Source organism: Pongo abelii, chromosome 8 (assembly GCF_028885655.2).
Source record: "Pongo abelii isolate AG06213 chromosome 8, NHGRI_mPonAbe1-v2.0_pri, whole genome shotgun sequence".
NCBI classification, from domain to species: Eukaryota; Metazoa; Chordata; class Mammalia; order Primates; family Hominidae; genus Pongo; species Pongo abelii.
This window is the reverse complement of record NC_071993.2, coordinates 110,033,480-110,049,636: the sequence shown is the minus strand read 5'-3', so window position 1 is coordinate 110,049,636 and position 16,157 is coordinate 110,033,480. Positions and strand designations below refer to the sequence as shown.

Genomic DNA, 16,157 nt, shown 5'->3' with positions numbered 1-16,157 from the left:
TGTGCTCAGAGAACTGTCAATCCCCCATGGCCACCCACCCTTAACTGGCTGACTCGCCTGGCCAGCTCTCCAGACAAGAGCCGGCCACAGGCAGTCAGTATATAGCAACAACCTCATTCGTCCTCAGAAACATGCAAATTAAGACCTCCCAAACTGCTAACATTTAACAGACTCAACAATAATACCAAGTGCTGGATGCAGAGCAACCGGAATTCACACAGCACAGGTTGGGAGTAAGCAAGTACATCAGAGCTGAATCCAGAGGCACACCCTCTGACCCGCGGTGCCAGTCCCAGGTGCACACCCAGCAGAAATGGACACACACATTCACCCCAAAGACATGTATAAGAATGTTCAAAGCCACATATTCACAGTAGCCCCAGACAGGACTACCCCAATGTCTATCAGCAATGAAAGGACACGTGCACTGCTGTGTATTCACACGGTGGCATACTAGACATGGCAAGAGGAAACACAGTGTGATCACACACAGCAACAGAGGTGACGTGACAAGCACGACACAGAGAAAGGAGCCAGCCTCTGTGTAACACACACAGTGTCTCCATTTATGCAGAGTTCAAAAGCAGGCAAAATTAGGCTGACAAGTCAAGACAGCAGTTACTCTGGGGCACCAGTGACTAAAAGGGAGCGTGATGGGAGTTCTGTGGGGCTGGTAACATCCCGTCTCTTGGTCTGGGTGCCGCTTTACACGTGTTCAGTTTGTGAGAATTCATGGAGGTGTATACTTAGGATTTGTGCAGATTTTCTGCATATATGATATACTTCAAAAAAAAGTTCAAAAAGGAAAGGAATGGGGTCAGCTGGCAGATACAGAGAGACAGATGGAAGGAGAGGGGCCTTACTTCCTAACACGTGGTCCTGCCCTATGCGGCTGGGAACCAAACATACCTGGAGAGGCTGTCAGGGCCATCACACCGTAGTATGAGAAGGCGCTCGCTTCAAACTTCATACCTTCCTTCCCAGCTTCGACTTCCACTTTCCCCTGTGGATAGAAAAGGCAAGTATTTTCAGTCCAGCTGCAAAAGCCTACTGGCACACTCTGTACAATATTTGGTCCTTTCTTAGATTTTTATCTAATTTCCTTTCCCGACACTACCGAGGGAGTAAAGCTTCAGCTCATCTTTCCCACTGAGAGGAGGGGGCTCATTCGCTTTAAATATGAAAACTGGATTGGGCTGATTATGCAGAGGTGACAGTGTAAATGTGATGTTTATTTTTAAAATAATTCTTATATTAAAAACTTAAAATACAATTTTCTTTGTAGAGATAGCTCTCGCTATGTTACCTAGGCTGGTTTTGAACTCTTGAGCTCAAATAATCCTGTCTCACTGTCTTGGCCTCCCAAAGTGCTCCCAAAGGGATTACAGGCGTGAACCACTGTGCCTGGCCTGTGATGTTTACTTTCTGTGAGTCCACTTAGTATCTTCCCAATATCTGTAGTTCTTGGATTCTTCAGGAGGCCTCCAGCAATGGAAAGATGGTGCTCTTGCTCCATCAGTGGGACCAGCACCAAGATGACGCTGGGCGATGGCTGCCTAGGCTGTCCAAGGAGCCAGGGCCAGGGCTGAATCAGGGTCAAGGGCCGACATGGTTTGTGGCCATGGAACAGAGAGGAATAACCTGGGTAGAACCTACTCTGTCTCACGAGCATGGTGTCCTGACCACTGAGCAGACCCCTCGCAGGCTGGTAACTTGCTGTCTACACTCCTGGAGGCACTTACGTTCCATGGGATTTTTCTCCTGTCTTGGAAAAGCACTTTGAAGAAAGTCTCCTTCCATTAAAACAAAGTTCCCCTCTCCTCCCCCTAAGATTTTCCCTTTTCTTCACTTTTGCTAACTTGTCGACAACTTCTTCTTTACCTTGATGAGTTCTTTTGGGACAGAGTGTCTTATTCATCCCTGGAACCCTAGGGTCCACTATAATCCCTGCATGGTAGGTGCTCATTGTGTTTTCTGGGCTACTGAAATGCTCTAAGTCAGTTTCACTTCTAGATTCTCAGGCCAAGGGTCAGAAATGCTCTTGTTCTCATTACTACAACTGTGTGAGGCATCCTTTACAATGGGTGAACAAAAATTAAGATGCCATGTATTGAAAAGGAATTGTGCTAACACATCGGTGTTTTATGAATTCATTTAATGTGCACAACTCGATGCAGCAGACAAACCAGTCCCCTCCTACAAATCAGGGGAAGGGGGATCAGCAAGATTTAGTAAAGAACAAGCTCTTCATCAGGATGCTAGGAGGCTGGGAGCAGCGGCTCATACCCGTAACCTCAGCACTTTGGGAGACCGAGACGGACAAACTGCTTGAGCCCAGGAGTTCAAGATCAGCTTGGGCAACACAGCAAGACCCCATCTCTACAAAAATTAGACAGGCATGGTGGCGTGCACCTGCAGTCTCAGCTACTTGGGAGGATTACTTGAACCTGTGAGGCAGTGAGCCGTGATCGCGCCACTGCACTCCAGCCCGGGCCACAGAGACCCTGTCTCAAAGAAAAAAAAAAAAAAAAGATGCTATGCCACCTGATGCAAACCATTATTTTATATTAAGTTTCCAATTACAAAAGCTCTTTCTTGGGCCATTTCTTCAGGAGAAGAACTACTGCCTCTCAGGTTTTCCTGCTTCAACAGAAATGACGGTTCACCAGTCCCTAGCCAATTATCTTACCGTATGAACTTACAACTCCACCCATGATACAAAATCCACCTGCAAATGGGCAGGTGCTGCAAACCCTCCCCACACAGGCAGGGCCCTAGAGATGACACTGTGGAGTCAGAGATGACAGTCGTCATCCCCCACGGGCTGACCATGCAGCGGGGACAGGCGAGCACATGAGAAGCAATGGCCCACATGGCACACAAGAGCTCAGCATGAGGAAAAAGACATTGGGAACAGAAGCTCCCAGAAAAATCTTATTTCTTGTTCTTATATAAAGACAAATCGCATACAGGAAGGAAAAAGCTGCAGATGACCAAGAGAAGGGGACAGCATGAGGGAGGCCCAGGGTGGCAGCAGTGGCCGGCCAGGCTCTGGGTTTGCAGGGAGGAGTGAGGGCAGGTCTGGAAGGCAGCTGGGTGAGCAGATCCCCAGGCGATGGGCTGGCGGGGTTGGGTCCTGGGTGGAGGAACAGGGTCTGCTTCCGCGAGGGTGGCAGCCACAGGCCTGGGGAGGGAGTGTGGTAGAGAAGCTATTGATAAGGGACCAGCATAATTCGAAGAAGACATCAGGGAGACAGGAGTATAGGAACCAGAGGCCCATTGGGAGGGGCTGAGGAACAGGGACACCACGAGTGGGAGAAAGAAGGTCTGGAGAGAGGTCAGGGCTGGAGACGGGGACCTGAGACAGGAAAAGGACCGAAGCGCGGCCTGTGACTGAGAGCAGGAGGGAAAACTGAAACCGTAACAGGACCACAGCAGAGCCTGACAAAGGAGGCCCAGACAGCGGCACCACGGCAGAAGAGCAGGGGACAGGAGAATTCCAGGGGCAAGGACGGTCAGGGCCTCAAGGTACTCAAGGCCGCCGGGAGCAATCACTGACCACAGGCTTCTGGGGGCTGCAGGAGGCTTTCCTACCCCACAGAGGAATCAGTGGGAGGACAGTAGCCCCGGCAGGAGAGGGACAGGCAGCAGGACGTCCCCATCTGTGGGGCCACGGGAAGGCGGTTGAAAATTCAGGACTCTGGGTGCTGGGGAAGTCCCTGAAGTAGGGTCCCTTCAAAGAGGAGGGGAAGAACAAGGTTCAGAGACAGCAACAAACACAGGAGTGGCCGCGGTACATGTCTCCCCAATTCCATGTCCATCTCTTCCTGAACTGACACTTATGTGCTGGCTGCAAATGTCTGCTTTGTAGTTTGTAACCTCAAGAGTGGCTGCGTGACCAGCTCTGAGCCTGACCTTCCATGCAGGAAATCAGGAGGAAGGGTCAAATGCAGTGGAGCCTCATGGTGACTTCTGTTCCCGGGGGTCTCCAGTTATCTGGAGCATTTGTTGTACAAGTTACAGGACCTTTTGTGTTGTGTTCCTGCAGAGAGATGCCAAGTCACTATTCTTTGGAGATAAAACTGTCAGGACTAGTAGGGCAGGCACTACCAAAACAAGACTATAAAACAGAAAACCATGCGTCTTTTTTTCTATTTAATCCATAGGTTCACACCATCTGTCTCTTAGAAGTGTGCGGTGGTTCCACTCTGAGGCATGAAGCTCTGCCTTGCACACTCAAAGCAGAGATTCCCAAATTACCGACTCTGGCTCCGGCCCTTGGGCGTTCTCATTTAACAATATAGGTGAATCTGGGCATCAGGATTTTATTTAAAAAGCTTTCCAGGTGATTCTAGCAAGCCACAAACTTTGGGAATCATTACTTTAAGGCTCTGTCTGGGAACAATGGCCCCAGCCCTGGAAACTGAGTGCCCTGGCCTCTCAAGGGACTCCCTCAAAGGCAGTGTAGCTGAGTCAGCTGATTAAGCAAGGGCAGCTGCAAGACTCCAAACTCCAGACCACTGCCATTCCAGCTGATGCTTCCTCTGTCCTTCCAGACAGGATCCCAGGCAGGGGAGGATCTGCCATCTTCCCTCTGGACTCCATCTAGTTGAGATCCACTGCTGCGGAGTGGATATGCTAGCTCAGTGATTCCTAGACATTTCCATCCTAACGGCCAGTACGACGCACCTCTACAGAGACAGATACAGGGAAAGATAAGGGGTTGCCAATTTTTTTTTTCATAAAGATGGTTTTAAAATTTATTTTTTTCAGACAGGGTCTTACTCTGTCACCCAGACTGGAGTGCAGTGGTGCAATCATGGCTCACCGCACCTGTGGTGAGAATCCTGCAGCCTTGAACTCCCGAGCTCAAGCAACGCTTGTAACTCAGCCTCCTGAGTAGCTGGCACTACAGGCGTGCACCACCATGCCCAACTAATTTTTCTATTTTTTCATAGAGACGGGGTCTCACTATGTTTCCCAGGCTGGTCTTGAACTCCTGGCTGATCCTCCCTCCTCAGTCTCCCAAAGTGCTGGGATTATAGGCATGAGCCACCATGCCTGGGTAAAATAAAGGTATTTATTTTAAAAAACACAACTATTGCCAGGCAGTGGCTCATACCTGTAATCCCAGTTACTGGAGAGGCTGAGGCAGGAGGACTGCTTGAGGTCAGGAGCTCAAGACCAGCCTGGGCGAAATAGTGAGGCACTGTCTCAAAAAAAACAAAACAAAACAAAACAAAACAAAAACCCAGCTATCTACTGTTACCATCATTTCATAAAAGACCAGACATTTAACCCCTCAAATTTAGAAAATATATCATTTCAGAGTAATAGGTCTTCAAACTGAATACACACAGCTTTATGAAAAGCTCATCGCAACTGTCTTTATTTTTCTCATTCTGCCTCAAACTGGCAAAAACTTTGTTAAAATATCTCAGCACTTAGGAAGAGTTATCACATTAGAGTAATTTTACTTCATGTAAAATTGCAATAGATTAAAGGGTACCTGCAGTTCTTTCAGTTCTGTAATAGCATTCTATGACTCTACAATTCCAAGAGTTTTCAAACCTGCCCACCCCACTACATCCCTCTCTATAGGATTTAAGCTTTTCTGGCAGGCAAGTTTTAAAAACATCCAGTAAACTTATCTTATTCATTTACGTGTTAGTGGTTCCAAAAAACATTCATTTTCAAATAACCTACCAGTATACAAATTAGGGCCCAGGAGGAGATGGCTTACCTGGCTCGAGATTAATTAGGTGTCTTTTCAGATAACAACTTTTTCCATATAAGGAAGCTACATATTGATTTCACTTTTGAAACATCTGTAAGTTTACTCTAGTCGAGCATATCACCAAAAAAACCAGGACACGACATGACGAATTCCAAGAATTCCCAGAGGGAAGTAGGGCTTCATGCTTATAAACTGATGAACTTGGAAGAAGGCCTCACTGGACCAGCAAAGTTGGCTTCCTGAGTAAAGCATCTCTCACAGCATCCTGCCCTTCTTTGGACAAAGGTATCAGATAACCTCTTCTCAAAGTTTCTAAGTGTCCACAACCTACTCAACAGCCCGTGCCATGCCTGGCTTCAAAGTGGAATCCTAAGCCTCAACAGCCCGTGCCATGCCTGGCTTCAAAGTGGAATCCTAAACTTCCCTAGCCAGCGTGGGCACAACCACACTGGTGCAAACAGTGCCAACCCGGGATCAGTGCATGCAGCTCCAAGGCGGGACTTCCCCATGCGCCACCTGCTGAGTGGCCACCTGGTCTCCCGCTCACCGTCTTGTTTTTTAAATCGCCATCACAAAGTATATGGCGTCTGACTCCTGAAAGGAGGTGATGAGATGCCAGGGGCACAAAGACTGGGTTGTATTAACCGAGAGAGGAGTAGCAGCACCCAAAGATGCCCACTCAAAGCCTGGGGAGACCTGGTGCCCCGACACTCTCTAGCAATGCTTTCAATCTGGAGTCTGTGATGGAATGGCCAGACTCAGCAAGTTTGCTAAATTTACTTTTCTAAATATTGATGGTCAAAATTAATTTAGACACATTTTGGACCATCTGACTGACCATTTTCCAATCAAGTGCTACCACCAGATGTCAGTGCCAGCACCCGCCTTGGCCACTCTGGTGCCATGTGGTATTACTTGGAGCATCACAGCTAAGCCTTGCTACTGTCAACTGGGAGCTTGCTGGTAACGCAGCATCTCAGACTCCACCCCAGACCTACTGAAGCATTCGTTTCATACTGAAGGATATGCATTTCAACAAGACCCACAGGTGAATCCTCTGCACATTAAATTGTGAGAAGCACTGAGCTAATGAGTAGGGAACAGAGTGGGATTTAACAGGGAAGTAATTCAGTCACACCCAGTGGAGGCCAAATAATAGCACGACACACTGTAGAAACATTCAAAGTAGCTCAAATTTGGCAAAGGGCTGGAGGGTGTGATCATCTTGGACACACAAAGGCCCAGGTGTGCTGAATGCAAGGGAGTTCTCATGGCAGCAGCCCTCCACAGCCCTGTGACGGGGCCCTTCCAGGTCAGCCAAATATCATCTACACATTGAGAATTTATTATTCATTTGATAGTTTGTTTTGGTTTATAGTTATATATGAGTTCTAAGCAAAGGGATCTTATACCTAGTCAATTTTATACTGACATATAGTTAAGTAGTATAATTTTAAAAGTTTCAACGCTGGGTGTCCAAGTAAAATGGGTGTGTTATCTGTGCTTGACTCAAGATTAAGGATCCGTTACTGCACTAGGGTACACAGACCATGTAACTTAAAAACCCATGAGGAGGTTGCTATTAAAAGCTTAAATTCTCCTTCCAATATCAGGTGAAGGGTGAAGGCATACTAAGTATTGTCAAGGGCTGTATAAATTCTAAGATGCCACCTGCCATCTCCACAAGATGACAAACCCCGTTTATAGGGAAAAGTCCCTTTTGAATCCATGTCAGATGCTCTAAAAAAGAGTGTGGATGGGCCGGGCACATGCTTTCCACTTCTTCCATTACTACATAGTGATCCCTCATATTATCATCTCACTTTGATTAGCTAGACGTGAACTGTTTCTACTATTTTATAGTTAATAGATTTGCTATAAATATGTTTGCATAGATAGCTTTGTAAAACAATGATTTAGATGGGAGGCTGCCAGTTTAGGATATGATTTATTGTACTTTTTCTTTTTTGTCCACCATTCAGTTAAAAATTTGAGGGGATGGGACATCTGTTTCCTAAAATCAGTAATAGATGCTTAACTTTGTCAACTGTCTGACATCTACTGATATAAATATCATTTTACTACTTTCCCAATTAATGTGACATATTTTGGTTTTGTTGTTCTTAAACTAGAACTGCATTCCTAAAATAAACCCAGTTCAGTCACAGCCACAAGTCAGTAACCCTGGGTGTGTGTTGCTATCTGCTACCATTTTATTTAGAAATTCTACATCAATGTTGACAAGTGAGATTGGACTATATTATCAGATTTTAGGATTAAGCCCATATTAGCCTTAAAGAATGCAACTGACTATGCCATCTTGTTCTATAATATAGAAATTATGAGTTTTTTTAAGATTGTTTTTTCTAGCAAATCCTTTTATTCTAGCTGCTTTTATGGGAGAGGAAAGAACTTTTTTTTTCCTTTTATCACATCAATTATGCCAATAGAACACTGACTTTGTTCATATTTTCAAAGAGCCAAATCTTGATTGTATTTGTGGGTTATAAGGCATTTTCAATTTTAAATTATTATTATATATTTTTTTTGAGACAGAGTCTCGCTCTGCTGCCCAGGCTGGAGCACAGTGGCGTGATAGCTCACCGCAACCTCCGCCTTCTGGGTTCAAGCGATTCTCGGGCCTCAGCTTCCTGAGTAGCTGGGACCACAGGCGCACGCCAACACATCCAGCTAATTTTTGCATTTTTAGTAGAGACGGGGTTTCACCATGTTGGCCAGGCTGGTCTCGAACTCCTGACCTCAAGTGATCCGCCTGCCTCAGCCTCCCAAAGTGCTGGGATTACAGGTGCAAGCCACCATGCCCGGCCAGTTTATATAATAATCTTTATTAATTTGTTCTTTTTTAGTTTGCTGCTTTGCTCTTTTTCCACATAATTATAGTTCTCTATTTTCTTTTTAAGTACGTAAGGAATAAGATTTCTTAAAACTGACAGACCGCCTCTATGGTATTTACATTATTTAATAATAGACTTTTATGGTAATACTATATATATTTTATTACATTCTATATGTTTTCTCTAACTCAGTTGCTATTTAGGACTTTTATTTTGCCATTAGCTCTATTTTTAAATTAAATAGTACATGCAGATGGTGAGAAATTTAAATTTAAAGGAAGAAGTCAGTCTTCCTTCCACCCTGTTTCCAGCCTTTCAAGTTGCCTCCTTAGAGACACTCGCTGTTACCAGTTTCTTGGGTAACCTTCTGAAGATATTTCATGTAGATTTGCATGTTCCTTTTACAAAAATGAGAGTACATTATACACTATGTTCTGTGTCTTGAATATAAACCTACATAAGAGAATTTATCACAATTTTAACATGACTTAGTATTTTAATATATGGCCTTTTCTTTTTTTAAATTTATCTTATTTTGTTTGGAGATGGGGGTCTCACTCTGTCCCTCAGGCTGGAGCGCAGTGGCACGATCTCGGCTCACTGCAATCTCTGCCTCCCAGGCTCAAGCGATTCTCCCACCTCAGCCTCCAGGGTAGCTGCCACCACTCCTAGCTAATGTTTGTATTTTTGTAAAGACAGGGTTTCACCACGTTGCCCAGGCTGGTCTTGAACTCCTGGACCCAAGTGATCTGCCCGCCTCAACCTCCCAAAGTTCTGGGATTACAGGCGCAAGCCACCATGCCCAGCACTTTTATGTATTTTTTATTTCAAATTTTATTTCATTATGATCAATTCAGGTAGTTTTATGAAATTTCTATCTTTTTGTATTTACTAGCGTGTACACTGTAACATGATAAATGATCAATTTTTATGAGTCACATAGCTTTTTTATTGAGACATTCTCACTCTGTCGCCCAGACCGGAGTACAGTGGCACAATCACAGCTCACTGCAGCCTCGAACACCTGGGCTTCAGCAATCCTGCCTCAGCCTCCTGAGCAGCTGGGACTGTAGGCACAGGTCACCAAGCCCAGCTAATTTTAAAAAAATTTTTTGTAGAGAAGGGGATCTTGCTGTGTAGCCCAGGCTGATGAACTTCTGGCCTCAAACGATCCTCCTATCTTGACCTCCCAAAGTGTTGGGATTACAGGCATGAGCTACCACACCCAGCCCACATACGCATTTTTGAAAGTATATTTCTCTTGATTATGTTTAATTTCCTCCAAATCTCTTAATTCTATTTTACAAGGTATTCAGTTTAAACCTATGACTTTTTTTTAGTATGCCTGATCTTCTATGATGGTGGAAAAACACATCCACCAAAATCATGTTCCTATTTCTTACATATGTATTTTGTTAAGTTATTTAAAGCATGTAGAGCCAATAAAGTTTTTTTCCATGATTTACTGTGCTTTTAACTGTCTTTATTGCTTCTGAAATGCATTTTGGTGTAAAGATCTACTTTTACAGATAAAACTTCAAGTTTTGGCTTTTTTATGCATATGTAGTGGGAGGTATGTACGTGGTAACTTACAAAATACTCTTGTTTACTTAGGTCATTTTCCTTGAATAATTTGGAATTTATCTAGGGCTTAAACTAAAAAATGATGTGTTTCTATTTACAATTATATTCCTATCAATTACTTGAAGGGTTTTTTTCCTGCAGGGAGAGCATCTCACTGGCACTGAGGCCAGGAAGGGAAGGCAGATATTATTGCTTCTTTCTTATTTAGTGCTCTTGAAATGCAGTGGAGGCCAGACACAGTGGCTCATGCTTGTAATCCCAGTGCTTTGGGAGGCTAAGGCAGGTGGATCACTTGAGGTCAGGAGTTCAAGACCAGCCTGGCCAACAAGGTGAATCCTCATCTCAACTAAAAATACAAAAATTAGCGGGGTGTGGTGGAGCACGCCTGTAGTCCCAACTACTCGGGAGCCTGAGGCAGGAGAATTGCTTAAATTTGGGAAGCAGAGGTTGCGGTGAGCCAAGATCACACCACTGCACTGCACTCTAGCCTGGGTGACCAAGTGAGATTCCCTCTCAAAACAAACAAACAAAAAACAAAACTAACTAACAAACAAAAAACAAACTCCACAGTGGAACATGCTCCCTAAAGTGGCATGAACTTCCAACGCTGGCTTAGTGACATATTAGGTAGAATATGCTTTGTAATGATGGCAGCTATGCCAGATTGACTGAGGCTGTGAGGGTGTTTCATTTTGCTCTTCTCTTCGTATCTTAGGTAATTGGCTGTCTGCAAGATCACGGTTTTTCACCAGACATCTCCGTAAGTCCTGTTCATCAAACATACACACTACTTGTAAAACCCCCATGGCATTATCAGCCTAACAGTTCAAAAAACTTGTCACCTTTATATAAGTATTTAACACAAATTGGTATACAAATACAGATAAATATACATAAATGTCTTATCAAAAATATCTTTAAAAATTTACTTGTAAATGGAGATTATGAAGTCCCTTTTCCATAAGATTTTTAGATCCATGGCTTTCTTATATAGCAATAAAGCATTACTGAATCACAACTTCATAAACACTAACTATACAAAAGTAGACAACTGAAAACCACACAGTTTCTAATATTAACACTGAAATTCACAATGTCAATATTCCAATTCCTCCTGTGACAGTCTTTGATGTATCCAGAGTTTCTCCAGGCTTAACGAATATTCACATCTCACTCTTATGAGAAACATGAATGTTTTATTCCCTCACTGCAGTAAATAAACTAAATTCCCAACAGTGCACTCAGAGTTTCAAGCTTATATTATCTCCAAAGAGGAAAAAAAAAACAATTGAGGAAAACTAAATTTAGAAGATGAATCAGGGTACTAAATTAGTAAACTTGCAAACAGAAGTTTCTAAGAAGGACTGTAAGCAAGTGACATGTAATCAGCTAACCCTCGGCATTTTCCTACTCCTCACTCTTGCTTCCAAACACCACAATGCTGCCCAAACATGGTGTCACACATGAACACAACACTTTCCCGAGCTTGAATCTACACATTTGATCACATTAGCATTTTATCGACTAATATCCACCTTGGCCTCCATGCCAAGGATAGAGCTCTATTAAGTGAAACTGTGATAAAACAAGGCCTCCTGTCAACCCAAGCACCAAAGCCACTCAAAGGAAGTTTAGAATGAATTGACCTTCCCACCTCATCTACTGAATTATGTTACAGTGAGAAGGAATTAGCTACCCTGCTGTAAGAGGCTGTAATTATCCTATCAGTTCCTCTATAAAACAGTTTGGTTGGTAACCAGGAATAAAAACAACAACAAATGGATTATTTTGATGGTGTTAATGGAAGAGATGCTAAGATATCTCTAAGAAGCTGTATAAACTTAAGTCCTAATGAAGGATGGAAAAAAGGATGGAAAAAGGACCAATAACCTGACACTTAAATTTCAAACACCCACTGAGATTCGGACATGTACTGGTAAATTCTCCCACACTCTTCAAAAAATACTAACAATTGAATTCACCATTTTCATCTGACTCAGTAATCACTAAGTGCATCCCCCCAACTTTTTTTTTTTTTTTGAGACAGGGTTTTGCTCTGTCATCCAGGCTGGAGTGCAGTGGTGCAAACATGGCAACCTCCTGGGCTCAAGCAATCCCCGCCCCGCTCCCTGTCTTAGCTTCCCAAGTAGCTGGGACCACAGGTGCATGCCACCACATCCAGCTCATTTTTAAATTTTTTGTAGAGATGGAGGTCTCGCCATGTCGCCCAGGCTGATCTTGAACTTCTGGCCTTAAGCAATCCTCCCACCTTGGCCTCTCAAAGTGGTGGAATCACAGGTATGTGCCACTGCACCCAGCCTACTAAGTACCTTTTAGTATTGAAAATTAAAGTAACTATTGGCATCGCTTTATATTAGAATTACTTTACAGATACAAAAACAGGAAGATAAAATTCTCACATGTCTAAGGCTACCCCCTATAGAAAGGGTTCAGTATGTACACGGTGACACCCATTCACTTACACCAAACTGAAAGATGGATACTCAGTGAGAGCAAACCACTATTGAATAATTCTTCTGACCTGCAGAATGAGAACGAAGTAGTCTACTGGCTTGTTGCGCTGGTAGAGGTAGTATTCGGGGGCTTTCTTGTTCTTCTCATCATACTTCAGTTCCTGGATGACATTGGGGTGCTTTAGCAGCCTTAGAAGGATCTTCTCTGACATCTGCGATGGGCTAAATGCTTCTACTTCTATAGATATAAACACAACTTGATATTACATTTCAAACGGAGAGAGAAAAATTATACTATTAATAATAACTGAGGTGTTTAGATAAGAATACTTGGAATCAAAGTGATAGCATTTGAATGGACGAGGCTTCCGTTTGGTGATCCACTGGGGACAGATTACCTGGGAGAAATTAGAAAGTGCTGAATTCTCACATTTGTTCTTTTTACTTCTTTCCTTTTCAACCCATCATTGATTTCAGTCCTCATAAAAGTACACTAATTTGACTGACAGAAACGAAAACCAACCACAAGCGGGCTCCTTGAGTGCGGGGGATGCCCCTCAACAAGCCATAACAGTCTGACTGTCGACCAACAGCCAAAGGAAGAAGCCAAGGTCAGGAGCATCGGGTGCGGTTAGTGCCAGCGCACACACACAGGTGCCCCATGTCTCCCTCTCCCACTCAACTACCCCAAGGAATGTGGGGAACAAAGAAGGTCGAGACTGGAAATAAGAGCAGGGCATGTGCACACATCAACATGCTAATTTAAAAAAAAAAAAAGTAATGTTCAAAAGTATTTACAAAGACAGCAATTTTATTTTAAATAACAAAAACAAAAATTACTGACTGAAGGGTGCTATCCTACAACTGGACTCTATGATATCTCAGAAGCAGAGTAGGAGATTTAGTTTTAGTTTTCTTTTTTTTAATTTTTTTTTTTTTTTTTTTTTGAGAAGGAGTCTCATTCTGTCACCCAGGCTGGAGTGCAGTGACGCAATCTCAGCTCACTGCAACCGCCACCTCCCGGGTTCAAGTGATTCTTCTGCCTCAGCCTCCCGAGTAACTGGGATTACAGGCGCCCACCACCATGCCTGGCTAATTTTTGTATTTTTAGTGGAGATAGAGTTTCATCATGTTGGCCAGACTGGTCTCAAGCAATCAGCCTGCCTTGGCCCCCCCAAGAGCTGAGATTACAGGCAATGAGCCACCATGCCCGGCCTAGATGTTTCGTTTTAATTTGTGGTTCTTAAATGATATGGAACAGTATTATCAAAATTAGAAAAAGAATAATAAGTGAAAGACATTGTTCTTTCATTTTCTAATTATGTATTTATGAAAGCTGTAAGTTCTATATTAACTTGTGACTTTTTTGTAATAAGGTAGTAATTATAGGAATTTTAGAAAATACAGAAAAAGAAAGAAGAAAGAAAAAATTATCTATAAGCCAACCACTCAGATTACCATTCTGAGCAATTGAGTGAGCATTTCTTTCCAGTGCCATGCCCAGGCACGTGTGCTCGTGTATACATGTGTGTACACACAAAAACACAACTCTAATCTTAATGTACACATAGTTTTAGATTCTGTTTCTCCCCACTTTGTATTAAGTTATATTTTCTGATGTGATAAATATAATATTGTGAGCATTTCCATGTGTCTGAGAACACGACCTTAAAGAGTTAAACAGCATTCCATCACGTGGTTGCGGCTAGCCTTCTTTTAAACATGGTTTAAGTTTACCGCATGCAGATGAAAGGCACTGGCTGCCTATCAGGGACACCGATGTCTTCTAAAGCCACTGGATGCTTTAGACTTTCTCATACTTCCCCTGGCCACCAGAGCTCAACCCTGGAGAGCATCTGGGGATGGGAGAAGGGTTGGTCAGTATCTTAAGTCCATTCAACCTTGACCTCTCTGGAGCAGTCAGTGCCGGCTGGGTTGGTGGTTTAAACTACATGAACACTTGCCTCCTGAAATGGACTCGAGTTAATCTGATCTGAGGAGGCCATCAAGAAATCCATATCAAAGTTCTTAGAATTTGATTTCATTAAAATCATAAAAGATAAAGATTTAATTGTGAAAACCTAGTTTTCTTCTTTGCAAATCACAGCCCCTGTGTTACCACTGATGTCCAACTGTGCTTCCAGGACAAGCTGAAGAGAGATTGAACTCAATTGTCCATCAAACAAGCTGGTGCCAGGCTGGCACCATCAGCCTGCTCCACCAGCTGACTCTCCCACGGACCTAGCTGGAAGGAGATGGCCTGGCCTACTGTACACATGCAGTGTGGCACTAACATTCATCCTTACCTTTCAGACCAATTTTAAGTTACTGGTCCACCCCTGGTAAATGTCTCAGAGGGTTCATGCCGACACTGAACATAGGAGAGGAGAGAATTTAAAAAGAAAAAAACAAAACAAAACAAAAAAACAAAAAAAAAACAAAACACAAAAGTGGCATTACTTATCACCCCATTTCCCAGTGTCCACCCCCAGCCCACCCCAGTCAGTGGTGGGTGAGAAACACGCTCCAGGGTTGGTAGAGATCTCAAACTGTGATAAGCTGCACTTGCCTGTTGCTAGGAAACGGTGCATGGCCAGGAGGAGCTGTGGTGATATTTTAACCTTCATCTCGCTGTCTGTCTGCTTAAAGGCAGAAAAATCTTGCTTTCGTTCCCGGTGAGCCACTTTCTTTTTCGTTCTGTTGTCAGCTAAGGGAGGAATGAAAAGAGAGAAAAAAAGAAAAAAGAAATGCATCCCATGAGATGAGGACTCTTTTGAATGAAAAAGACAAAATATATTGGAAGAGCTGGACTGTATTTCCAGATGCAGGCGCTCTATGCACAGATCCACAGGGAAGGAGGGAGGGAGAGCCAGATCCTCATCAAATCAGCACGGCGGCCTGGGCACCACGCAGTCCGCAGCGAGTGACCGCAGGCAGCCTGATTAGTGAATGTACTTCAGGAAGGTCTGTAGAGGGCCCTTGTGAGCACAGCATCAGGCAAATGCTGACAGAGCCTCTCACAGGACCCACAGAAGCACGCAGCAACAGGGCGCGCAGCCTGGAGTGCACAGTCCACTGCTGCTAAATGTCACCATCCTCCAGCAAAGGACCACCACTGTGTACACACAAGGGAGGAGTGTCCCTGCCTGTAAGAGGCCCCTTGCCTCTGCTGAAAGACAACACACAAACAAAACCCCCTTAAGAAACAAACAAGAATGCTTTCGCAGAGCAGTGTTTTAATATGTTTGCTTCACTGCTACTCCAGACCATGAGATCCTCAAGGTCAAGCAGATACGAATGGGATCCGGACAGAGGTCTGCGAACTTCCTCTGAAAAGGGTCAAAGAGTCAATATTTTAGGCTATGTGGGTGTACATAGTCTCCACACTGCTGTTTAGAAAAATGAAGGAGCATGGCTGTTTTCCAATCAAACTTTCTTTATGAACACTGCAATTTGAATTGCATATAATTTTTGCACGTCACAAAGTAATTGTTCTTCTTTTGGTTT

The 16,157-nt window shown here is 43.7% G+C and overlaps 1 protein-coding gene across 3 annotated transcripts in view; it reads right to left on the bottom strand.

Annotated features, from left to right (window-relative positions):
* Positions 1-16,157, bottom strand: part of CNNM2 (cyclin and CBS domain divalent metal cation transport mediator 2) — a 166,633-nt gene that overhangs the window by 13,289 nt on the left and 137,187 nt on the right. For all 3 annotated transcript variants that reach the window (XM_054523470.2, XM_002821110.5, XM_002821111.6), the window contains exons 3-5: positions 15,220-15,357; positions 12,719-12,888; positions 910-1,003 (exon numbers count right to left, since the gene is read on the bottom strand). In XM_054523470.2, the coding sequence (XP_054379445.1) occupies positions 910-1,003; positions 12,719-12,888; positions 15,220-15,357 (402 nt within the window). The remainder of the gene's footprint in view (positions 1-909; positions 1,004-12,718; positions 12,889-15,219; positions 15,358-16,157) is intronic.